At 35.7% G+C, this 26,649-nt stretch overlaps 2 protein-coding genes and 1 pseudogene across 2 annotated transcripts; all 3 read right to left on the bottom strand.

The window, feature by feature from the left end:
• Nucleotides 1-1,388: 1,388 nt before the first annotated feature.
• Nucleotides 1,389-13,734, bottom strand: LOC114544199 (general transcription factor IIH subunit 1-like). The gene is made up of 16 exons (XM_028562901.1): nucleotides 13,587-13,734; nucleotides 11,112-11,313; nucleotides 10,920-11,022; nucleotides 10,534-10,596; nucleotides 10,235-10,328; nucleotides 9,428-9,462; nucleotides 9,063-9,174; nucleotides 8,672-8,748; nucleotides 8,216-8,334; nucleotides 7,383-7,440; nucleotides 6,676-6,798; nucleotides 5,120-5,224; nucleotides 4,640-4,727; nucleotides 4,172-4,287; nucleotides 2,034-2,114; nucleotides 1,389-1,478 (listed from the first exon to the last, which is right to left on the bottom strand). The coding sequence occupies exons 1-16, from the start codon at nucleotides 13,732-13,734 to the stop codon at nucleotides 1,389-1,391; spliced, it is 1,614 nt and encodes a 537-aa protein (XP_028418702.1).
• Nucleotides 13,735-15,041: 1,307 nt separating this feature from the next.
• On the bottom strand, nucleotides 15,042-18,868 carry LOC114544201 (annotated as a pseudogene).
• A 2,318-nt stretch (nucleotides 18,869-21,186) lies between these two features.
• LOC114544200 (probable serine/threonine-protein kinase ireA) lies at nucleotides 21,187-24,230 on the bottom strand. Its single transcript, XM_028562902.1, has 2 exons — nucleotides 24,118-24,230; nucleotides 21,187-22,477 (listed from the first exon to the last, which is right to left on the bottom strand). The coding sequence occupies exons 1-2, from the start codon at nucleotides 24,184-24,186 to the stop codon at nucleotides 21,533-21,535; spliced, it is 1,014 nt and encodes a 337-aa protein (XP_028418703.1). The 5' UTR covers nucleotides 24,187-24,230; the 3' UTR covers nucleotides 21,187-21,532.
• Nucleotides 24,231-26,649: the final 2,419 nt, after the last annotated feature.

Raw genomic sequence — 26,649 nt, 5'->3', positions numbered from 1 at the left:
TTTATCTTTTACTTCGCAAGATATTGGTGATCAAAATCATTGGCTATCGAGATATATCCGCCATCTTGTTTTATAATCAGATCCAATTACGGTGCATGACGCAAAAGCAGAGTTAAGGCTTAAAATATAACAATTGCATCATTTTTGCATGTTCATGGTTTAATTTGAACTCTTAGATTCAAACGTTATAACTTGAGATACGTGCGATTCTATACAATAGAACTATCACTTCGCCGGATCATTAATTTAATTTGAAGCTACAAAAAGAATTTTCACCCAGCTTATATCACGCAACGCATATCAGAGCAAGAATTGCATATCCAAAATGGCGGATGGAAGATTATTTCATTCGAAAATATCTTGAGAAGTAATAAAGTGAACTAAATCCGCGTAAACGAATTTTGTAAATAATCATGACGTTCTTTTAAAGAAGACATAATTTTTACGGCCGTATCCCTTTAATTATCCGTTTGCCTTTAAAATATGATGTGCATTGTGCACTCAAAATGACCGATTAATTCCCCGACCACCAATAACCTTTATTATTTTTGAAAAATTAATATAATAGTTAAAATAACAAAAACCGACTAAATAACACCGTAATAACACCGTAATAATAACCGAGCCGGACGAAGGTTCGGCGAAGGTGCTAACATTGCCCGAAGATTGAAAAACTACACCCGGGTATTCTGTTATGGACGCAATGGACGGCCCGGCGTTTTGTCAGGAGTGCGAATTGGCGAAATGTGGTTGCCTAGGTATCTGGAGGGCACGAAAACTTTGCACTATCCTTGGATCCCTAGTTATACACCCTGTTTATACACAGCGTGCTAAAACGGACAGACCAGACCGGCCAGTGGTATTTCAGTACAGACAGACAGATTACTGGTATTCTAGCGGTTCAAAGAACTCTGCATTCAAGTATATCAAGATCATTGGCCTAGGGCAGTCTTCAACGCTATATTCTAACGAAATACTCCATTGCAGTCTAACAAGATTTCAGCAGCTTTGGTTAAATATATGGTACCACTGGCAATTGCTTTAAGGAAAGCGTCAACAATCCTTACGTTCAGTTCTATTTCGAATAGATTTATTGAACAACAAGAATTATAAGTATCATTTTTATATTTTAATGCAAAAATTCATACATTCACCACTACAAAATTAATGAACAGGTTCTTGATGTTAGCTACCAAGTGTACCACGTGTGTTAACTGTATCACACGTTAAACCTATAACCACGTTAAACTGTACCACCACGTAGTTAAACCATGTGTTAACTATATCACCACGAAGGCGAAAACTTTAAATGGCAATGCATCACTCTTTATCCACGGGTTTGATCCACGGATCAAAACTGAATATTCTCTTCGTGTACATCAGTGAGGTCATTTTAATTTCACTTTTGTTTTCTTTTCTTGCAAAGTCTGATATTTTGTGACAGCAATATCAATCATTTTCATGAGATGTTCTCCATACTGCAAAATGACATTTTGGAGCGTAAGAATTATTCTTTTGGAAATGACAAATTATAATGATTGACCATGGATAAAATGATTGGGTGAATATGGAAAGAGAATCGAACTGGAAAACAAGTCAAATGCTCATGAGCATGTCGTTCCGCTCTATTTTTCGCTTTAACGAGTAGGGTCCGTTTGTACGAAAGCTGGATAGCACTATCAACCGACATTCGAAATTTGATCGTAGTTCAGCATATAACCTGGTATTAAATCATCGTATTCTTACATTGAGATTTTTTTAACAACTCTAAGCTACAATTTACAGGTATGTTTACAACGCTATCCAGCTTTCGCACAACCGGCCCCAGTTCCTAGAGTCGTTCTTGTAAAAATGGTTTTTCATTTCATTTTTGATTCTTAATCTTTTTTTTCGGTTTAGGCCCCGAGGGCCTACCTCGAATAACAAAAGCCGTGTTTCGTACTACGACATAAGCCTACTGAACCGAGATGTCTACTATGTCCGAGAAATCTGTGAATCTACAAGTTAAAAATACAAATATAAATATATCATACCGTTGGGTTTTCCAGAGTTGAAATAAAATTACGAAGTTTTATGTCTCGATATTTCTCTAAGCATTTGGTCATACGTTCTAGCTAGAAGAAAAGTAAAAAAATTGTTAACTAACGATAGTTGGAAAACACTATAGATGAAAGGCAACAAAATTTCGCGGAATAATGTATAAATAATATTGTTATAAATGATAATTGCCCACATTCGGTAGTTTAAATAAGTCGGAAAATGTCAATTAAAAATCAAAATATGATGACAATGACCGGAAATGTCAAAACCAAAAATACTAATTCTATGAAAAGCAGCCACTATCTTAAATGGTAAAATATATACACGCCCCTATAAAAATCAATGTTTACTAATAGGCTACGTGTATACAAATACAATTAAAAATAAATACAAATACAAAATCAAACTCAATACAAAAATCTAAAATCGTTATTAGAAGCAAAGGAAAATTATCATCGCGTAAATTCGCGCTCTACCCCTACACTTAATAATTAAGACATGCATGATTATTTATACAGCAAACGTAATATTAGCATCATACACTAACAGGGTGCTTAGTTACCATCGTGCACCCTGTTATGGTTGGCATTATATATCAGTGGCGTAGGAAGCATGATTATTGGGGCACATATTCTTTATTCATGTTGTGCAAGATCAATTTTTTTACATATTCTTTTATTCATGTTGTGCAAGATCAATTTTTTTTAAATCGATTGTCTTTACAAGTCTGTTAACATGAATATATGAATATGTGCCCCCCCCCCATTATCCTGCAACTCGCCATCATTAGGCACCTTTAGCTATATAGCAGTAATTATGAGTTTGTCTACGAGTATAAGATTCGTCATTTGCTTTTGCCTACGCCATCTGACGAAAATTCTACGTAGTGGATCGTAGGGGCATAGATCGAAGATGGACAGATGTCCTTCTCAGAAATAAAAATGTCCCAAGGCAGCCATCTTGCATCTACCATTTCGGCAAGTGTTTATTGCGTAATGTTGCGTGATATTCGTCATTTGTCATTACGTCACTGCTTTTACGCTCTCTGCCGTCAGTGCCGTGTCACCTATTTCACTAATGTTTTAGTATTTAGCTATAGAGATAAAAATTAATTACTCCGGCGCCAGCGACGGAGTTGAAAATTCGCCCCGGTTTTTTTTGTTTTCTTTTTATTTTTCGTCGTCGCAAGTCTGAAATGGCGCGAAACATTCTAGTATTTGAAATGTGTATGTAAGCGTATTTATCTACGTCCCAGTCTTATCTGCCAAGAGTTGTGGTGCACAGCTTTGGCTAATTTTCCGATGCGCGATTCGATTTCGCTCGTATGATACGGCAATTCCTCCAAGAGGAACAAATAAACCGTTGTTTTCATCCTGTTCGATTAAGTTTAGATTGAATTGGCGTAAGAATATATTTAATACATGTAGATTCTGGTCCTATTTTAATAATATCGCTGTTTCGTTTAACAAGATGATGTGGTCGTGTATGGGCGCGTTGACACGTCGTAGTTTGCACAGGATTGAAGATTTAATATGTAACTATAAGCGCGAATTACAAAGGCAAAGTGTAAGACAAAGTGAATGTATCATGCGGTTTATTTACATTTTTGAACAATTAAACTTCTATACTTTTTAAAGTACGATGTGCTTCTGAATTTCGCGATCGAACATTTATAGGTTCGCAAGGCATCTAAATGCGAAAATGAACTGTGTTGTTTATGTTCAGAAGCTCTATATTAAAGACTGCCACGTGCGCCGGAGTTAACGCCAGACCAGGCGTTTTAATTAAAAATAAATTTATTAATTTATATGAGTTAAAAGCCAACAAATTACTACGAAAACGGTAGAAAGAGTACAAAATTCACAGGCAGCAATTAGCCCATGCACAGCAAGTATTGTGCCGTGTGCATGCATGACCTGTAGCTACATTTGGGGAAAACTTGAGGACACAAAAAAATACCTAGTTACACTTCTGATAATACGTATGTGGCGGCTTGATGTCGTAAGCAAACAACACGCAAGGATGACGAATCTTGTTTGTACTCGTAGTCTTATACTCGTATAGTAACTGCTAAAGCTCTATATTGTTTTTGGTAACAGCAACTATAAAACTAATCTCAAAATGAATTCACCTTTTCTTCTAAGAATATTGAAGTGACGGGAAAACAAGACCAAAAGTGCCGAAGTAACTCGGTAATTGCATTATAATGTTGCCGTAGTTCTCTTTGCAACGTTTGGAGACCATGGCCTAAACAAAAATGCACAATTTAATGATAAATTGAGTTGTTTCACATAAAACAATATACAAATAGCTTATTATAATTCTTCAGGAAAAGAGCAGAAATAAGAGGAGATTGATTTAAATAAATCTCATCTCGTTTCATCTCGGGATATATTATCTCATAAATATATTCCCTTCCGAAAAGCTCCCAGACAAAATGTTTTAATAAATCTTTTTTTTTAAAAAGTTTTCTTTAATCAGTTAATGAAGCGATGAACAAATATAATCAAATCACTTGAAGGAAAAATATTACGACTGCACGCAATGCCAAAAAAAAAACACGAACAAACGATGAATTGGCAATTAATAATTAACATACCGTTAATTTCGGACATTGTATCTCTCATGAACAGGCCACCAGGTGAGAATTCGGTAAGAACTTCGCAAGCACAGTCGCTGCTGAGAGTCTAAATTTAGAGAACGTTGGCATAACATCTATTATTATTATCATAAATAGTCTACCTACTAACATGTTACATACCGAAAAAGCGCGAAATAGGTAGCATGCAATGACTAGGCATGACCAGCTATAGGTTACATATATTAGTATAACGAATTAGATCTATATATGGCTAAGCTGATAGATGAAAACACTATTTTAAAAATAATGTATATTTACCCCCAATGATAAAAAGATAGAAAGGCGTTTGTTTAATACAAAAATCGTTTATACGTGTATGCTACCCGCTAACACAGAAAAAATCGGTTCTGTAATGAACGTAATTATTCAAGAAAAACTATACAAGATAAATATCTAAAGCCGCTTTTATTGAAAGAAATACCGTACATTCGTCTGTACCTTGACAAGCTCTGGTTGCCATGATCTGATGTCCATGGAACATCTTTCGGCATAAGATGTGAGATTATCTGTACCATTGGTATACGAGTTTACCTTGTGAGGTGCCTAGATAATGAGTTGACACATTTCCCGGACAGTATATATAAATATTGCATGGCACTGCAGTACAAAAGCTATTTTTTTATAAATAACTTAAGAAAAAGATCTTAATTTTTATTAATTCGATTCAATTATAAATCCTCACAACACTATTTTACAACGAACAACGAATAACGAACAGCGATTAACGATGTTTTATATTTTGTGCTTTTTGAGTACAATAGGGAGTCCTCCAGAGATCACTGAGCTGAGTCCAATAGAAAGTTCTCGATTATTTAAACTCAGAAACCGATTTTTGTTTAATACACCATTTGCCCTTCATTAAACAAAAAAAGAATTGCATTAACATAATTTAAAATATTCAGAAATACAAATCGAAATCTCAATAGCGCATTTTGTGCAAGTCAATAAGCGTAAAAAGATATTCAATAGTAACAATTTGTTCGGTCATGTGTTAAAGCTGAAAACCATTAGTCAAAGATGGAAATTCAATAAGAATACAAAGAACATTCAAAAACGCAAAATACATTTTCGTTTGAACACAATAAACCTTCAATTAGAGAATAAAGTAATTTCATTAAGGTTGTTATGAACACAAATATATACTCGTAAAAAGCGTTGCGCAAGCGGAAAATGACCCAATCAAATTTTTTGGTTAGTTACTCATTTGCATTGGGAATCTTCGATAAAAATCGTTTCGTTCAACATCATCTTGGGCATTTTTGCGAGTTTGTTATACGTTGAAGTACTGTCAGAATGGCACAACGTCGAAGAATATCACAACAAGACAAAGAACGGTTGGTTAGAGCATTCGAAGAACAGGATCAAGACTACCTGGCTTTGGCTGAAACTTTAGCAATAAATCGTTCAACTGCCAGGAGTATAGTTGCTCGATATCTGCGAGAAGGACGAATTGAAGAACAACCACGTGGAGGACGCCTCAATGTTCGATTTGATAATTAAGTTAACTGATTCATGAGAGATAAATATCGTGTTATTTAATTTTGACTTATCCGCCATTTAAGTAAACAGGCTTGATACAACCGCCCCTGCTTGTCAATAAACCCATGTTGTTGTTAAAATTACATTATTCTGTAATTGAACGTTTCTTGTGTTCAAAGAAAAACGTCTTTTGTGTTTTTGAATGTGCTTTGTATTCTTATTGAATTTCCATCTCTGATTAATGGTTTTCAGTTTTAACGCATGACCAAGCAAATTGTTACTATTGAATAGCTTTTTACGCTTATTGACTTGCACAAAATGCGCTATTGAGATTCCGATTTGTATTTCTGAATATTTTAAATTATGTTAATGCCATTCTTTTTTTGTTTAAGAAGGGCAAATGGTGTAATTCCTCTTTTAGTGTATCAATTTTAACATGTTATAATACAATTATGAAGATAGAATAATGTCTACATAGATGAAAATAGTTGAGATTTCACACAATAACGTAGTACCTGTGTTGTTTCCACTGCAATTCCCTGACAAAACTGATTTTTGTCTTTTATTTTCAAAGCTACTGATTCGTTCGTAGTTTCCTCCTCCAAATCCTCATATCTTACCATGTCTCGAAGTCGAGCCTGATAAAATAATTCAATTGTCAATTACATGTGTTACAACCGTGGGTCGAACTAGAAGCTCTACTTTTTAAATTTAATTGGCAAGCAGGTTATAAAAGCATAAAATGCTAGCTGTCTAAATTTGACTATCTACTTTAGTCTTATTGACTATCTACTTTAGTCTTATATGTCGTTAATACAATTTAGAGGAATTTTACTAAAACGCCATTTTTTTTTGCCTATGCCATAAGGTCAATATCTTATGCCGCGTTTACACTACATTCATTTATTGGCAGGGTACGGTTAAAATGGGTACGCTTAAAAAGGTCGGGCACGAGTACCCATTTTAGGTTTGGCGTGCCGATAATTTGAGTGTAGTGTAAACGGGACTGATAAGGTTTCCTAATATATCTTCAATTAGGGAAAGACCTAAGAGTAATCTATATTATTACTCTAACCCTTACTTAAAAGCTTGTTTTTAATTAGAAAACTGTCTAAACATGCCCCATGACCTGAGTAAATAATACGAAGGGCTTGTTTTGAATTGTTTCATTTATACATCTCTACCCGGCCCAAATGAAAAATAAAATAGCGGGACACATTACCACTTTTATCGGTGGTTCATCCATGCTGTTCGTCGACTTTTCATTTACAACCTGGGAACTATTAAATGTTTGGAAAGCTGCCATGTGAATGTCATGGACGATGGACGTTTTCGTAAGTTATGCGCGTGCGTGAGTTTAACACGAGTTGACACTGGTAACTAGCAAAGGTTGCAAACGTACGATTAGCATGTTGGCATGAATGCCATTTTAAAAATTTTCCGTAAAATGAAGTGTTCAGCTATTGGTAACAGATAAACTGAATAACGAGACGATTCATCGAGTTGTGCATCTGCTAGTTTAATCCATGAATTCATGAAAATACAACCTATGGCATGTATTATCAATCCTCACAATTTACATTTTATTCAATACTTTTAACAGTATCGCGATTAATTGCTCAAGAACACTTAAAAGCCTGTTTTGGAGTATATTGAAAACTATGATTGTGCCTAGTTATTTTCATGTAAAATATGACACGAAAACAATTTTTGCTTTCCATTTAGCCTATCCTTTCCATCACCCTAATAGCAACCATAACATGCACAATTTGAATTTTATATATATGAACAATTCTCCAAGGCAAGTCAGGCGGTTAATTCAGAATCTAAAGTTATGCCGTGCTGTCTAATTTTAAGTGTGGTCATTATCGGACATTCGCCTCCGATTCGGTTTGTTTTAAACGCCATGCATGACCAGGATGAATATATTAATATAGTTGAGATAATCTGTCTATCGTCTCTACAATGCGCGCTATGAATAGTACTTTTTTTCACAGGTCCTAAATATGCATCAGTAACATGTTTGCGAAGACAATTATCATGTATGTTACTTACGGAGTGTCCGCGTATGACTTGAGTACCATAGAGCTCTGATGATTGAACCGACGAAACAGGTTGTCGTTTTTGCTTTTCTGATCGGAAGAGTCAGAAGACTGTTGTTTATGACCATAGCCCTAGAATATAAAATACTCATCATTTGTTGGAAAGATTGGCAATAAGGATACTACTTTAAGTGGTGGTGTATTGTATATTCTTTATACCAATAAAGAATAAATTTTGTTTACTGTATGTCTGGCAAAAATATAAAGAGTTACATTCTCTTTGTGGTATCCAGGAATTCTCGAAAACAATTAATGTTTTCCCGGTATATATACGGTACGTATAAACGTATAGAAAAGGTTAAATTTCTTTGAACTTTCAACGTGGTGCCAACAATGCTGTCAACGCGTGAACACAGTATTTTACGTATAAAGATTGCCAAAAACATTTGTTGTTTGTTTCAAAACAAACCTGGTCAGAAAGAGGAGATTCCTCTGAAATATCCAACAAACGATCATAGAAATTTGAGAGCTTTTGTTCCAGAAATTCTAAACAAGTAGATAAAAATTAGGATATATAACTAGTTGGTTGAAATTACTTTGTTGAAAAAACCCCCCGGCTAATTAATCACTATAATAGGTAGAATTTGCAGTAGAATTAATTGATAAAATTGAATAAATGAAATACAGTATGTAATAATAACCAAACACAGAAAATATACCGTTCAATCTTATCTTTACCACCGCATACGTTACCTAGCTGATTATATTGATAGGTTTCCTCGCCCTTGCGTACCCAGGAACCAAAAATGTAACAGAAGGTTTGCGGCAGCTCCTTTTATTCCTTACATTACTGTACATACCTTGTTCATCCTTATTTGCACATTCCAAAAACAGATCCGACGAAGTCTTTTGACGATCACGATGAAAGAAATGAGACTGAAAAAACTTGGTCCAAAATTCCTTCTCGCTCATCTGAAGGTAAAGAATTGATAGCGAATCACTATAAAGCAGTTTCGATGCGGATGATATTGCGATTAGTGTATAGCTATGATAGATTTTTTTCGCTTCAGCTATGTGAATAACATGAAAATACAGTAGTTTGGATTTACGGATTAGCTCGCACAGCATTTAGGAGAATATCAATGCAGGTTTTTGTAGAAATAAACCACATACCACATATTACAGCTGACTAATAATTTATATAAAACCATGTAAAGACTATCACCTGGTCAGGAACGTTTTCCAAGTGTTTCTTCTTAACTAAAACAAAATAATAACCGGTTAGGGCAGATAAACAAACTTGGCCTCTTAGCAGGGTTGCACAGCTTGTTGTAGCTACATTTGTAACTTTTCTTTTGATCGGATCCACACTCCACAGTAGACAACATGCAAGGTGGAATTTCGTTTTAAACTAGTCGATATATCTATTTACATTTTTCAGGAAAAGCCAATCGGAATGCCTTAATTTTTAATACGTACTGTATACTTCATGTAAAATGGCAAATAATAGAGAGTTTTAGTTTCACGTTTTCTCGTCAACCGCTAACCATAAGCCGCGGCTTGACGTTGAAAATTTGCCGTTTTTTTAACCGCTGGAGGTGTATTTTCATGCATATAGCTCGTTTACCTCAGCGTTTTGTCATTGCAATAGTGTCTCGTTTCACGTATAAACACTCCTGGTAATTCTCTAGTTACTATATCGTAGATCGATCCCCTCCCCCTTTTGCAGTAGAAAACTCAAACTCAATACTAATAGGAGATCACTGAGCATGTTTACTAATGGAATGCAATGAAATATGGGCGAAGGGATTTGGAGGAAAATCGTGGGTACGAGGCTAGGTGACTATATACAGACACCTTCATTAACTTGGTAACTTGTCAACACTGTCCTCACTTTATCGTGCCTAAAAATTTGACGGACCAACAAGGAGGAATTTAATTTTAAACTAATCGACAATGTTAGACTCCTTGTTAGAAAGACCGTAATAAAAATTTCGTAGCCGACAATAAGACATACATTTTTGTATCGTACCTGCCGGGTATGTTTTAAATATTGCCGCAATAGTATCAGCGTCCAAGTTATATCTCAGTTCATTGCAACCACTACTCTCTGGTTTCACCTCTGACTAAAAAAATATATTGAAATAAGGGTAAAATGTGCATGTGTACTACACTGACACGGCAAAGTGATAGCTAACCTCAAATTTTGAACTATAAAGGGTTTTGATGAAGTGAAATTGAGGAGAAAGAGTCAAAATGGTAACGTAAAATCCCTTCACATGTACACCTTCAATCACTTCACATAGATAGAAATTAACAATTAATCCTTACCAGAAATCCAGACGACAGACCGATAGTTTGAACATCACCAGACCCTGTTTCATTGCTAGATGTCTAAGAATTAGGCAGTTATAATTGGTGTACAGTTATAAGTGGTTCTCGAATTTGTGGGAGATCATTTTAATTTCTATATTAGGGAAATGGGTATACATGGGGACATCGAAGTGTAACCTGGAATCGGTGGGGAAAATTGGGAAAAAGGAGAGTACAATTTAACACAGTAACCCGACATTTTTTGAATGCGCATGGGCATCCTAACTGTATAGCAACTAACTTATTCTATTAGCTATATCATGCTATAAATTTGTGCATATTATGGTATGACACTTTCGTTACGACGACAAAAATAAAACTACATAAATAAAATAATTATTTACCTGTTCATTTGCTCTGTTTGCCCAAAACTCCGCGGCTGTAATAATGTCACCAACAACAAGATCTTTATATAGCTGGTAGAGATCAGGATTGTTTTGCAATAGTCTAAAAAGAGAATAAAGCATGCAATTTGATTTTTCAAAGAGGCAGAGTTGCATACGCCAACATATATGGATGCACCAACAGAAACATACTTATTTTTCTCCTCCAAATCTTTGTTTGCTTTTTTCCTATGAGCAGGTATTAATTGAGCTAAAAGATCCTTCACGTCATCACGATCTCGACGTTCAGCGCCAGGATAGGCATTATTGACAAAATGGAAACTGTACGAGTTGCCATCGTGAAGCACTGTTTGAAGCTGCATTTTTGAGCTGCCTTCCGGGCTGATTCTCTGCACTACGTAAATACGTACAAAGCATATTTTTATATAAGTAGCTACATAAACAAGTGGAGGTCATGGGGAAAATGATGGCAACGAAATCCGTTTTTGTGTTTCGATTTAAATCCAACATTTTGGTTTATTTAATTTATCATGGATTTACCGGTAGGCGGTAGATACAGGGGCGTAACTAGAACGATAATTGGGGGGGGGGGTGACTATTCATATATTCAGTTCTGCCCGACGGATTTCTATTGTAAGCTATTGCAATTACAAAAGAAATCCGTAGGGCAGAACTGGATATAATTTATGAATATTCACCCCCCCCCCAATTATCCTTCTAGTTACGCCACTGGGTAGATACTATATTCTGCCATTCTTTTGTCTAGCGCCTTCTTCATATTCGTCGCTAAAGGCCATCAACGATATTAATCGTGGAGGCCACGCAACTAGTGATATTTATAGTTATGATGTTTTAGCCCATGTTTTACGTTTAGGGATAACAAATTTTCGTACAATACAAGACGCTCCCTTAGGCAGATTCACCCGAGCGGAACATCATCACTTCGGGAAATATTTCGCAAAACCACTCTCACTCCAGGTCTATAAATGATAAATGTCTTTCATTCTGTCGAAAGTATTACGATTAATTAAATTTATTGTCGCGGCGGTGTCGATTGTTATTCGGGACCTTAAGCTTGTAGGACTCTTATGCAACATATAGTGAAGCAAACGCTATAACCTATCGCGTTGTTTTATATGGTGAAAGGTGTTATACAAAACTATATTAAATCTGTCCCGTTACGAAATTAGAAAACCTTGTTCGATATTCGATATTCATAAGCTTGCATCCAGGCGTCTGTTTAGATTTTAGCAAGGTAATAGTGTTCTAATTTGTTTTTATTTTTTGGTTTTTCATATTTTGATTTCTCCTGCATTTCTCCTAATGCCTGTATTCAAAAAAGCTCATTCACTCTCAAACAGTCACAATCATTGAGTGTATGTAGCAGAGAAATTGTGTTATCGCTAATCAATTAAGAATCTAAAGTTGTTTCTTTAAATCAATGGAAAGATTTCGAGCATAACATTGACATTTGTGAGATTTCATGACATTGACACTGGTGTGGGATTAAATATTTATATACAAGTAATAAGATGTTAATTAGATTTATATCTAGCTAGATTTAAATCTAATTAGCTAGCTGCAACTTTAGGTTTAAATTTGTATGGAAAATACAAGAAGCATAATCCTTTTGATATAATTACTTGGCGCAAATAGATTCAAACATGTTTAGGTACATACCATATTGCTATGGTATGTAAACTAATAATAGCATTGCATTCAAAGTGAATTGAACTCGTGAGGGGATTTGATTTGCGTTTGAGGATTGGGCAGCCTTCCTTGGTTTTAGTGGCCAGAAGTAAAATTACTTTGCTATTCACCTTAAAATACATATAGTTGATTCACACACTTCCCAAAAGTAGTTATTTACTATATATTATATTATCAATTGAGTGTAAATTCTTATCTGATAATCAAAATATTTATTTCTCTAACACAGCCTATGAAAACAGGTACATATTGATGGGGGAGGGGGGGGGGGGGGGGGGTGGGGTGCCAAAAGCACTGTAGGATAACAGAGTCAGAGCTTTAGAAAAGGGTTCATCTATAATCGATCACCTTAGCAACCACATGAAGAGGTAACATGCATGCAAATTAACTTGCAAATCCAGCTAGGGGAGAATACATTTTCAATACTAAGTATTACCAGTTAGTTTTAATGCAAAGAGTAGGCATCGATCGTTATTAAAATGGCGAATGAATATTACTAAATATTACATGGTGGCAAAGGACACAGGGCTGCCCCTGCTCATTCCTATAAGCAAAGGACAGTGGAGGCAGCTGCCATGATTGCTCCCATGGTTCTGGTGCCCAGGATATTTATATAATGCGTATTTCTCTAGGTATCTCCTCTCTCCATTCAGAGTCTAAACTAGTACTAGCTAAGTATTAAATGATCACTATAGTCCATAGACCTTAAATTCCTTATACAATGGGGTTCCTATAATCACACAAACCTTCACTTGTTCGTAATACACAATATGGGTTTAAAAATAATGCATGTATTTAAAACGTTGTACAAATTTGCACCTTTAACTGATCCTTAGATTTATAAGAAGGGCATAATGATGAATATTAATTGAAAACTAGTATTAATATCATCAAAGCAATTTGTTAAATGCTGCATCCGCCATCGTTAATAGTGGCAGAGACTGGTGTATTTCCTACCTTTGATATCGGAATAAACGTAGCACAGCCGTGGTTTATCCGCTCCGTCCGCTGTCCACATTATTTTATCAGAAAGCAACATAAGTTTCCCATTATTTTTCTTATATCTCACATGTTCTGATATAAGCAGAACTTCCTCGCCAGCCATATTGTATATCAAGCTCGATACTTCATGTAAGATGTTCCATACTAACTTCTGTTGGCAGGCAATATCAAGGTACACTAACGTGATGCAAATTTTCCATTTTCAGAAGCAAATATTATATATAAAATTCAATTCTGAAAGAAAAATTTGTGAGATATGGGTACCAGACCAGTAAAAATGTACTATCATTCAGTAATTGCCAAAAATATCACAACATTGCCAAAGCTGGTAGCCGAAAACAGAAAACTCATAAAAATCGTTTGGCGTTGGCGGGTCGCGTCTGGTGTGTGTCCGCCTTGATAGTAAAAGTGAAAAAGTATAGTATTTTTCATAATATCATGTTTTAATTACCCTGCATTTTTATCACTCTCTACCAAATTGACTCATTCACGGATTGACCTGAATACTATTCAGCACTACTGCCACTACAGCTGATTAGGCCCACTACAGCAAATTTATTCTGTCCGGGGTCGGTTGTATAAAACTCTTTAATTAACTACATTTTGCATTGTTAAATCCTAGTTAACTCAGACTGAATACAGTCCTCTGATTGGCTAATTTTGTCTTTAACTACAATAAAAGTAACTAGTCTTTTATTCAACTGTCCCAGTCAAACATCTTCTTTGAATTCCTAAGTTGTCGCCAACTTCGGCCAACTAGGAATAGTAACGTCACAGCTGAAAACTTTACCCGGTTTGCGGGGAAATGCGGGATGGAGTTTCGTCATATGAACAGGACAAAACAAGTTGGTTTGTCGAAACTTTTGCGCACATGAACAGGCCCTTAGGCCTTAGAAAAGGACACATTCATTTTACCTTTGCAACCAGACGAAGAGGAAACGCAATTTAACAAATACCCGCGAACCTGCATTCCCGGTAGTTTTAATTTTAAGAGGGCTTCATGATAACAGTGTATGGTACTGTTACATCACTTACATAGTAGCAAATAGACACAGGGCTGCCCCTGCTTACTTATGTAAGTAAAGGGCAATGTTGGCGCCAGATGCCCCTGCTGTGAGCTGTCCCGGTTCTGGCGCCCTTGATTAACTGCACTCCACAGAACATATTTTATGCCATTTATTAATGCCTATATGAAAAGATGGTGCTGAAATATTTTTCAGGATCTTCTCAGGCTACATACATACGATCACTAGACTAATTACATTACACTTCAAATGGTTAATGAGCTTATTTACTAACGCTATAATGCTAACTAGATTTAAACAATAAAATGACCTACGACTTCTGACCTATATCAACCATGCAATGGAGCACATGGAAACAAAAATATTAGTAAATGTTTCAGTATAGTCAGTATCCGCAGCTGGAGTAACACGGTAGTCTTGTTTCTTGCAAACATCGGGATCCTCACCGCATTTTACATTTATCCAACACCATCCATACTTGGCACAATACTTCCAGCAGTAGTTTGAATGCGAACTAGAATGATATGCACAACCTGACAGTTCTGGAAAAAAGATGCTTTTGCCCAGGTACATTTGGATGTTCTTCTGGTTCATGAATTTCGCCTTGTTGATGACAGATTCCCCGCCTGCGAAGTAATCAACCCAATCCACAAGCAAGAAATTCACCGTCAAATCCCGCCTTTCCTCAAATTGTAGCATTCAAATGCTGCTTCACCCAACCAGGAAGAACACGTCTCCGCCATGTCCCAAATACATTTGCCATAACTCCCGAAAGCCGAAACTCAATGAATGTATAAAACGAGCCAGGGATGCCACATTTCTCTTTGGCTTGTTCGGTTATGCCTGAACAGCTCGAGATCACTGGATTCGTATCCCGGGTTGACACAATCTGCCCGAAGCTCAACACAAGCCATTTATGTTGTAAAGACATGTATTGATATAGTTCATAAGCCACGAAAATTAAAATTCTTTCGTTTGGTCGTATGGTCCTTGAGTTTTGGCCAGTTTCCATGGGTCATGTAGTAGCCACTCATCGCCAGCTTTCCGAATTATTTGGCGGCCACAGTTTCATCAGTGTGCTTTCAATGCTTTGCGAAATATTCTTCTCATAACCTTTTTGCACATTGCTGTTGAAGTGGATTATTGCAACCTCACTTGGATGAGATTGCATCCAACTGTCGATTTGTTTAAGACCTTTTCGATGGAGCCTGCGTAGGCACAGACGTTCTTGCCACAGTGGCAATTTAAGCTTCTGTTTCACCAAAACAGGTTTCGATGTCAAGTAACGTATACCATACTCCAACTGCTCCGAGAAACTTTTGCCATGGTTACGAAAAACACGAAGGTGCCGCTCCGCCGCTCCACCAATGGAGACGCCCATCAAATCCGGATCCAGCATTGTGACTGCCTGCAAATGTTACTTGATCGATACGTAGCTCGCATAGATCAGGAAGACCATTGCATTTTTGTGCAGCGATTTGCCTCGCGTTTACTAAAAAAATAGAAACATAAACGAATGTGAATGCACTCTGTCGTAAATTATTGTGCTAAGAATTATAAGATGCCTGACATAGCTCTAGTGTGCGCCGCCTTAACTTCGCGAATGTCAATGCTGACCTGTAATGCAGCCTAACTGGACATGCCAATTTCACTTTTACTGGCGATTTACCTTTAAATTTCATGAATACAAACTTATAATGAATTTATAAGACTCATAGCCTGCCGGACACGAAAGCTATCTGGCAGCATCTGCTCAGCAAATCGTGTAGTAAAGAGGCTAATAAACATATGCAAACTTGCAAAACATATGCAAAGTGTATTATGCATAATTTTATTAGCTTGTCGTGGATACAAACTTGCTCTCAATGTACACTTATATCACGAAACCGGCCGTTTATACAATGTTTGTGCTAGTGGCGAAGCCACTCGGTAATTTATTAAGAAATTAATTAATTCGGGGAATTTTTTAAGAAATTAACGATGGTAATAAGTAGTTAAAATTACATGGCGAGACTAAAGCCTGGTTTCCATTTAATCGTAATTGTCGTGAACAAGGCTTCTTCATTATTCACTGATGGGAAATAGTGCGATGGAAATTTGTCTCTTATTCTGCATTCAAATCGATCATTATTGACTGCACATGATTATTTTTATATATTCACATTTCTGACTCTGACTCGCATGCATCAACTACCTTCACATGTTCACGACACATGGAAACAGCAGGCTGGCTGGCCACTAAACAGTAATTTAAGATCCTTTTTCCCACATTTCCGACTCTTAGAGTGGGAAAATACTCGATGCACAGCATGAGATCTGATATTCAGGTAAAAAAGTAGAGATTCGAAAAATCGCAGTGTTTTTAATAATCATTGATATCAAATACCCGACATAAACCTTTATTACGTTTACGGCAAACGCAAACCGCTAACAAAGTTTCTATTCTAACTTCAGTTACTTCACTATCTTTAGTGTGCGGCAATTTCGCTAAATTACAAACGTTCTACATAAAACTTGTGCTGTTCAGCAGTATAATGTAAGAAGCAATAGGCTATTTTCTGATGTATTTAGAGAAGCAGCAAATTCAGCTTTGCCGTAGTGTTTCACGTTCGCTGTATATAATTTAATGCTTGAACGACTGCATGAGGGTGTATGCAGTCGGGTAATTTGCATCCGCGCACACCATATGCCGTCGTCAGCATTTCATATGTACGCACGCACAGCAGTATATAGAAACGCGTTAATTGCGATATGTAAATATACACGACTTTTACATAGATTCCCAGCAATCAAGATCTTCACGATTCAAAGAAATTCCCCTCAAAGTGACAACTACGAGGGAGAGAGGGAGTGAGGGAGGTAGGGACGCAGTTAGGGAGGGAGGGACGGATCAGTCATAACATAGGATATTATGCTAACATTTATTTTGATAGCATGCTAACATTTAAAAAAATATACAAAATCAACCCCAAAATTCTGAAGAAGGTTTGAAGTACCGCATCTAAAGCTGAGTAAAGAACAAAATATCCAGACAATTGACAATTTACATATAATATATTTATATTGGTCAGGTCAGGCATGCACTGATACCCACCACTGCATCAACAGCTGTTGGAAAAAGATCGGTAGGTTTTTGAAAAGAAACTTCATTGTTGTACCCCGCCTTTGTAAATGCACATTCATGCAATGCGATTGAAGAACCCTTTATGTATTGTAAGTAGCTTATACACGCGCAATTCATAATCACTATACATAAATGTGCACCAACGAATTAAAACTTGATTCAATCGGCTAACCACTAAATAACTAGTTTGTTGTGCCTAGTTTTAACTATAATATAACAAAAGCATTAGAGATAAAATATAGATGGACAAAAAAGACCGAGCATGAAATATAAATCATCTGAAGTTTCTTTTGTCTCGTTTTGAATTATGGTTGGAAGTCTTGTGTTAGCTTATATGCTTAAATGTCGATGCTTGTGTTTCATGTTTCATTGCACACGTTTCATTATTTTGCCTTTTGATAGTTCGTTACGCTTATATTCTTAAGACACAAGTGAAAACGACGTTTTATTTTACTTCATGCACTGCATACCTGTATTTTCTTTTCGCGGAAAATATGGTCGATGAACCATGGCGTTAATTGCCGAGGACAAGACCAGGCAGTATAGTATCATTACATGAGTGAGGTCAAATTCCATCTCGTTGTTTTTATACTTTATTTTGCTTTTATACTTCTTTTGCTTTGTTCACGAGAGCGAGCTTGTATGGGGTGTATATAGTAACAGTAGATGCCGACTGTCTGTCTGCAATTGTAAAATATATTATAGTATCTTAAAAGATTAAACCCAAACCATACAATCATTAGCAATTTTTTATATAATTATACATATATATTCTGCAAGGGCCCTATATATATATAATTAATTTTATCAATTCAATGCAGATTCATATATATACGCAATAAATGAAATCACCTTCTATAGATAGGTTTGAATATGATACGAATGTTTTTGTTAGGATCAGTGTTAAATCAGTAAAATTCCGACAATATCCTATTTTGATGGTTCCCTTTTTTAGCGATGAGATCGCCCTGTGCGTGGAAAATAAAAACATACTTACACGGTCTTTCAAGAGCTCCACTACCTTAATCCTTTTGCTCAGAGGAAAATCAGTGAAATGAATAGCCGCTGAGCTGTTTCAATCACCAGATCTGAAAACGCAACAGACATGCATGCACAGTCCATCCTATCATATTTCCGAGTGTTTTAAGGACACTTAAGTTTCAACAATGTAATGTTTCAACGATGTAAAAGTTTCATTACTTGAAATTTACATTACCCTCATTCATGTTCAAATTATATACGACTACGTAAACTTTTAAAGTAGGCCGCAATATCGATATAATTCAAGCAAAACAAGCACATTAAGTAATACTGCTTTTATTCTAAATTTCAGGTACTCTACTCAGCAAAGATTCAAAACAATGATTCAAACACTACATGCAGGTTATTTATTCTCATGATCAGTGGCAAGCTAACAACTCGAGCCTCATCATAGATGTACTGAAATTTGATATGAGTTTGAAATGCGTGGGTAACAGTTGTTGTTGGATCATTGTTTCCTTGAAAAATCTAAAGAAATAAATCAACGGTTTTCTATCAACTAGCCTTGCGCATGGTTTGGCGCCACCACCGCTTTGTTCCACCATCGTGGATGAATCCCTAACCTTAGCAAACTTTTGCATTTCTTTAGGGGTTAATTTAGATGGGAATTGAACATTATACTTTATTTTTGGAGTAAGCCCAACTGTTGATGTTTTTGTCCAAGAACAATTGACCATAACAAAAGAGATGGCGAATGTACATTTTCCTAGAATGCATTGCGGTCGGAAATCGTTTAAAAAAACGAACTGACGTCTTTTAAAGGACAGGCATAAAACAGAAGTTATTTTGTTCGCTGTGTTGAAACTTCAAGTCATTAGGAGTTATTCTTGCCCTCTTTTTTCAGTCAATGCCCGCAATGCATTCTGGTAAAATGTACATGCCGCCACCTTTTTCTTCACGGTCAATTAGAAGGACCCGTCTTACTCTTATCTTGCAAAGTAGGGTTCAAAGCGACTGTCAAAAAGCGATGATGCTGTGACTGCTGAATATGGTACTTTGCATTCCCAATGGCGTGGCATTTTATAGTTCGTGCATGGCATTTTATAGTTTGTAAAACACCAATTTGAACTAAAATGATTTAAAGCCATATTTCTTCTCAATAACAATGAACTTGAAGTCAATTAATTATTATTATAATTATAATTATTTTCCATGTCATAAAATTTAATCCTGACGTTAGCGTCCTTCAATTTCCATACATATTTGAAGCTTGGCTTTCATGCACACAAATATTTTAATGACATATTTGTGTAGGTAGGTAGGCATGTAGGTAAAACTTTATTTAAAACCAAGAGACACGCTAGTCCCATTAACTCTAGGCTGGTTTCCATGAGGGGCGTGTTTAAGTATTAAAATCAGTTAATAAGACTGCAAAACAGGACAATTACACACAGACAGTTTCACACATAGATAGATTATATGAATAAGTAGGATGCGTTTCAGTGTCCAACAACAACGTTAACTGATTTAAACAAACGAAGCGACTCGGCTGATTTTGCTTCGTCTGGGAGCCGATTCCAATTAAAGCATAGCGCCGCTATATTTGAATTTTTTCAAGGGACTCTCGATTCGGCCTAGGGAGACTTAGGTTTGTTGCAGAGTTTCGGAGGTGATAATTAGTTTGATCTATTTCTCTGCTCACAAAAGACTCTCGAAGCAGGCGCAGTGTTTCATTAAGTATCTCGTACATCAATACTGACTTGGCACAAGACCATCTAGTTTCAAGTGTGTCCCAAGAAAGATTACTAAGAAGATCGATTGATGAAGTATGATATTTGCATCTGTTAAGACCCTCGCTGCACGAAACTGAAATTTTTGCAACTTGTCTCTGAGCAGCTTACCACAAGTATCCCACAGAGGGGATCAGTAATCGAAGTCAGGCTGCTTTTAAAAAAACAGATTCTAGGGTATGTCTAGCAACAAAGGGTCTTATGCGTCTCATAACGCCAATCCCTGCACTCACCTTTTTACATATCATTTCAATGTGACTACCCAGTTAAGATTTTCATCTAATTTATTCCCCAAACACATTTGTGTAGTAGTTCGTGATATGGGTTTTGCATTAGCCATAACGGGTACATCACACATCAAATTATGAATGTTATATGGGGAACCAATAAACATCATTTTTCCTTTGGATGGATGCATCTGCAACTTGTTTTCTTTAAGCCAGCTACATTCATGGGCAAGATCCGATTTTAATTTTATAATAAGTTCATTTGCATCAAAAGAGGATGAAAAGATTTGAGTATCATCCGCATACATAGCTGGAGTGGTTCATTTTAGACATTCAGGCAAATCATTAATAAATAGTAAGAATAGTAGTGGTCCCAGTCTAGAACCCTGGGAACTCCACAGGTGATAATTTTATAATTAGATAGCTCCCCATTGACATTACATTGCTGTACTCGGTATATTATTATGTATGTATGTACTTCTAAGCAACGCTGTCACAGCCACTATCTTCTTTCTTTGGTGATCGCTCTTAGTCGGATGCCGCACCTATACTGATCAAATCTGGTCTGGAGCATTCATTACCTACCCATGCACTTGTGCAACTAATTGAATTCTGGCTACAATATTTTAATAGGATAAATATAAATTTCCTGTGATAAGCACAGTTGTCACTAACTGGTGAAAAGCACAGTTGCCAGCTCCCTAATCAAGATCTCTTCCTCTTTCTTGTCAATAATCTTGTCAATATTCTTGCTCTAATTATGTTCTTCCACCAGAAGATTTAAGAAATAATCTTCAATAGATAAGTTACGCATGTTTATATTTCGAAAATGAAAAACATCATCATTATCATCATCGTCATCATCATCTTCATCATCGTCATCATCTTTTGCTTCGTTAAGATAAGAATACTGTAATGCTTCACAGGCATACGGTCTTTTTTTAATTTTATGGCAGATTAACTTCTTAACAAACTTTCGAGCACTTTTATCATTAAGAACTTTTAAATTTACAGGTTTTCCTTTCACAATGTTTCCCATGCGATCATGAGTGGGACCAAATGGATGATCACCTTTTGTAAGAATGAAAAATGCAATCATTCCAGTAACTTGAATATCAGACTTTTTCTTATAACGAGATTCTACTTTTTGACCTATTGCTTCAATTATTTCCGCAGGCATCCATCCTGGAGTTCCTTTTGCATTAGTATAAACTGTAGTTTCGTCTGCCTTCAAAACACGACTTATTCCAAAGTCTGCCAATCTCATATGACCCCCAATGTCGACCAAGACGTTTGATGGTTTGAGGTCTCTGTGCAAAATTCCTTGATCGTGAAGAAATTGCAGACCAGTTAAGATCTCCTTAATCATACGTCGACCTTTTTTTTTAAGGTCGTCTATACTTCGGGAAAGAACATGGTCTTTCAGCGTTTCCTCGCAAAGATCAGTAACCAGATATACGAAAGTCTCGTCTCGAAAATAGTGTCGGTAGTTTACAACAAATCGGGAATTCTTTGTCTGAATTAAAGATAGAATGTTTTTCTCATTCTCTGCTGTTTCTGGGGGTGGTTGTAGTAACATTGTTTTAATAGCCACTTCACTCCCATCTTCCATAAGACCAAGATAAACAAACGTGCCCCCAGAACCTCTCCCGAGCAAAAATGATTGATCCCTGGAAAAATGCTTGACTGGTGATATAGCCTATGGGAAAAACACACATGACTACTCAGTATCCTAAATTGTTTACTTCATTAAGGAGGTGAGAGTTTAAAATATCCAAGGTAGTTTTATAAATTTTTAGCTTTAGTTCAAAGTTTAATAAAGGAATCATATAATATGGTTATCGTGTAATATCAGATAGAGATACATTTTATATAATAACGTTAAGAATCCAAGCAATTTCATTGGTCGATAGCTATGATTTATAAGAGGACAGACGCACGGAATGACCTCACAGATAATTTTAACAAATTCAGTAGTCTCTTGTCTTATTTTTTTTAGGCAATTACATTTTAGCACGTGTCTTAAGCTAGCCAATAGCATTTCGATCCATCTCGTCATGTGAAAATGTTCACCTAAACCTTGACAACCGAAACGTACTTGCACATGCCTGTATAATTTTTCGAAAAAAGGAATCATATATTACAGATACGGTAACGGATATCTTTATTATACTAAAACATAAATGACATGTACCGATGAAGCATGCATAAAGGGTGTATTTGCATATTAGCTAGGAAAATCGTAATATAAAATTCTTAACCTAATGTAATTCACATGTTTTTATTGGTTCCCGCAATGTTGTAAAATTCACGCTATTCAGCCTTAGCTGCAAAGTGATTTTTTACTAAATAATCAATAATTTTACTGGGGGTTAAATGTTGTATTTGTCATATTTCATATTTTTAATTTCAAGTCCTTTATAAAGGTCATGTTTGTTGAAAGGCCTTTGATTGAAGAATAATTATGCGGAATTTATAACAACCGACACGGGATGACAAAAAAGTTGAATTTTGTTTTAAACTTATTGGTATATTTGTTCACATTTTTCAGGCAAAGCCTAAATTTTAATATAATGTACCTCAGCATGTAAATGTACCTTCTTACCGGAAGTAGTCAAAATCAATGCATTTTGATTGGGTTACTGAAAATGTAAACAAACTCGCTGATTGGTCTAAAACAAAATTGCCCCTTCTTCGGCATGACACAATAGCACCGCATTTTGAAGATTTGAGGAAAAAGGCAGTTTAAGCCCACTGCTGTTTATTTGAAGTTGTAAGTCACAATGTAACACTTGTGCATGAGTATTGCATGGTCCTTTACTTGTTAAGTATTACTGCTAGCTTGCTAGTGATTTTGTATTTACCAATGACCACCCCTAAAAGCACCTCCGAACCATATAAGAAGCTTAAATTAGTCAAAGCTTTTTTTGGTTGGCATGCAGATAACACTATAGTGAATGTGCGGTTTTTGGGTGTGGTCAATTTTGCCTGCATTATGGTTCGGGCAGCGTTATCATATATATATTGACCGCCATTGTCAACTCACCCTAAAACAGTTCAGTTTACCTGTTCTAAATGAAATGCATACCAACTCATATTCAGGGCCTTGACTATTAGCTATACGTGTAATGTTACTACGAGCATTTGTTGTTTTTTAATTATATGGATAATCAATTTGGTTCTTTCTAATGTACATCCCTGTTTTCATTTCAATCACAAAAATAATGAATATCGATGCCAAAACATCAATACCAGTCTCGCAAAAGTTTAGAATATAAAAACTAGTATTAATCTATTTAGCTTTAACTTAACTATTACAACCGTGACAGTAATTCTCACCTTGCTCTTGGAATCATTCAATGAATTTTGCTTTAGTTTCTCAAGTCTCTCACGATGTTTAACAGACATGTTTACAAACCTATCGCCAATATCTTAGTATATCATCACCTCAACATTCCATTTCTAAATCAAAAGAAAGGCAGAATATTGCACTACAATTAAAGGTATACCAACAAATATATATATGGCCACTTCTCCCATCTAGCGATACATTTGCTAGTTTATGGCCGTTAAGTATAAGGAAATCATTTTTTAAATATCAATTTTACAAGTGCAAATCGTGAATACCTCGAGCTTAAAGCGCTAATAATATTTTTCCTGTGTTACATGGAGATTTAAAATTAATATGGAATTAATAATGTTACAAACTTTTTTCGCAACATGGCCTTAGCATTTGATATAGAGCAGTATATAATTGAGTTCAAATGACGATGTTCAGATCTTCCTGGGGAACATATCACAGGCTCCTTTCTCCCACAAGTTTCAAGCCATTTCACCAGCCCCAATCTAGAAATTGCTCGGCTGTACCTAATTTTTACCCTCGCGGTTAGACAGTTGATAGCTATGGGCTTCATATGAATAGTATGATAACGCTATATATATATGTATAATATATATATATATATATATATAATATATAAATATATAATATAATTATATATATATATATATATATATATATATACAAATTCGTCATTTTCAAACGTTTTCAAAAGTCAACAGCGCGGGTCCAGCATCGTCCCATTCAAAAAATGAGTAAAACATCAAAAACTTTTCGCATTTGTATATATAAATATATATATATTAATATATATAATATATATATAAATATATATTATTAATATATATATATATAATAATATATATATATATATAATATATATATATACATATATATATATAGATATATATATAATAATATATATATAGATATATAATATATATAATATAATATATATAATAATATATATATATAATATATATATAAATATATATAATATATATATAATATATATATATATATATATATATATATATACTGTCGTTGTCGAAAAGGTTGTCCTGAGCAAGTATATGTATATATCGATCACGTGACATTATTATGCATCAACACGCGAGGGATTGTACAAGCGTGCTAATTTCGAGCTCGAGTATAGCAAGGTGAACGATTAGAAAATAGCAAGACCATATTCGGATTTAAGGTGGAGAATGGTTTATCAACGACTGTTCTACGAAAGAATCATCGACGAAATTGCAGCACAGCTATTTGTTTGTTCAAAAACCGTCTATCGTACTCTCAGCACCTTTTGGAACACGGGTGATGTGAAGCCTTGCCGTATGGGTCGCCCAACAGCGAGCGTATCTTTATTCCCACACGAAGAATATATTATCATGGACTGTTTACTGAGAACGCCGCAAATACAGTTGAATGAGATAGCAAGCTATATGTAAACCTCTTCAATAGGATTCAAATCAGGACTGTCGTACACTCGTTCTACAACTTCTTGTACATGATGTGTTGGGTGGTTATCTGTTAAAAAATATGCATATTACTAGTTTTAGCAGTTGCATCTTTGTGCATCAACAAGTTTTGTTTAAACTGATATTAATAGATCAAAACATGATCACAAATTCAGTCGTCCCTTGAGACATATGTTAGAACAGCGAATTTGCATTAATTATAATCAAATCTCACCCATAACGAGAACGGATCGCGGGATTTCCCCATCAAATGTTCATCAAGAAAATGGATAAATGAGCGTGTTTCAAATCTTTCTTCGGGATTCTTTAACAAACAGTTCGCAAGAAGTCCATGACTCATCAAGTCCAAAATGTGGCTTGAAGAGTTGATAAAGAACAACTACAGTAGAATCTTGTAATAAATTGGAAAAGGTGGAATGGCTTGCGTCTTATTAATATAGTTATATGATTTCCAGCGTCCGGTATTAAGTATATATTCCAACTTAAATAATGTCATAATGTTCGTACCTTTTTGAGTGCATGTTATTCCAAGCCTATAGATAGCTCGGCACAGTGTCTCCGGGCCAAATGCAGAGCCAGTAGCATTAATATAGCTTGCTATCTCATTCAACTGTATTTGCGGCGTTCGCAGTAAACAGTCCATGATAATATATTCTTCGTGTGGGAATAAAGATACGCTCGCTGTTGGGCGACCCATACGGCAAGGCTTCACATCACCCGTGTTCCAAAAGGTGCTGAGAGTACGATAGACGGTTTTTGAACAAACAAATAGCTGTGCTGCAATTTCGTCGAGGATTCTTTCGTAGAACAGCCGTTGATAAACCATTCTCCACCTTAAATCATCCGAATATGGTCTTGGCATTTTCTAATCGTTCACCTTGCTATACTCGAACTCGCAATTAACACGCTTGTACAATTCCACGCGTGTTGATGCATAATAATGTCACGTGATCGATATATACATATACTTGCTCAGGACAACCTTTTCGACAACGACAGTATATATATATATATATATATATAGTATATATATATATATATTTATACATA

The sequence above is a fragment of the Dendronephthya gigantea genome, unplaced genomic scaffold (genome assembly GCF_004324835.1).
Source record: "Dendronephthya gigantea isolate DGI-Jeju-01 unplaced genomic scaffold, DenGig_1.0 000682F, whole genome shotgun sequence".
Taxonomy (NCBI): domain Eukaryota; kingdom Metazoa; phylum Cnidaria; class Anthozoa; order Malacalcyonacea; family Nephtheidae; genus Dendronephthya; species Dendronephthya gigantea.
This window is presented reverse-complemented; position numbering and strand designations above follow the sequence as displayed.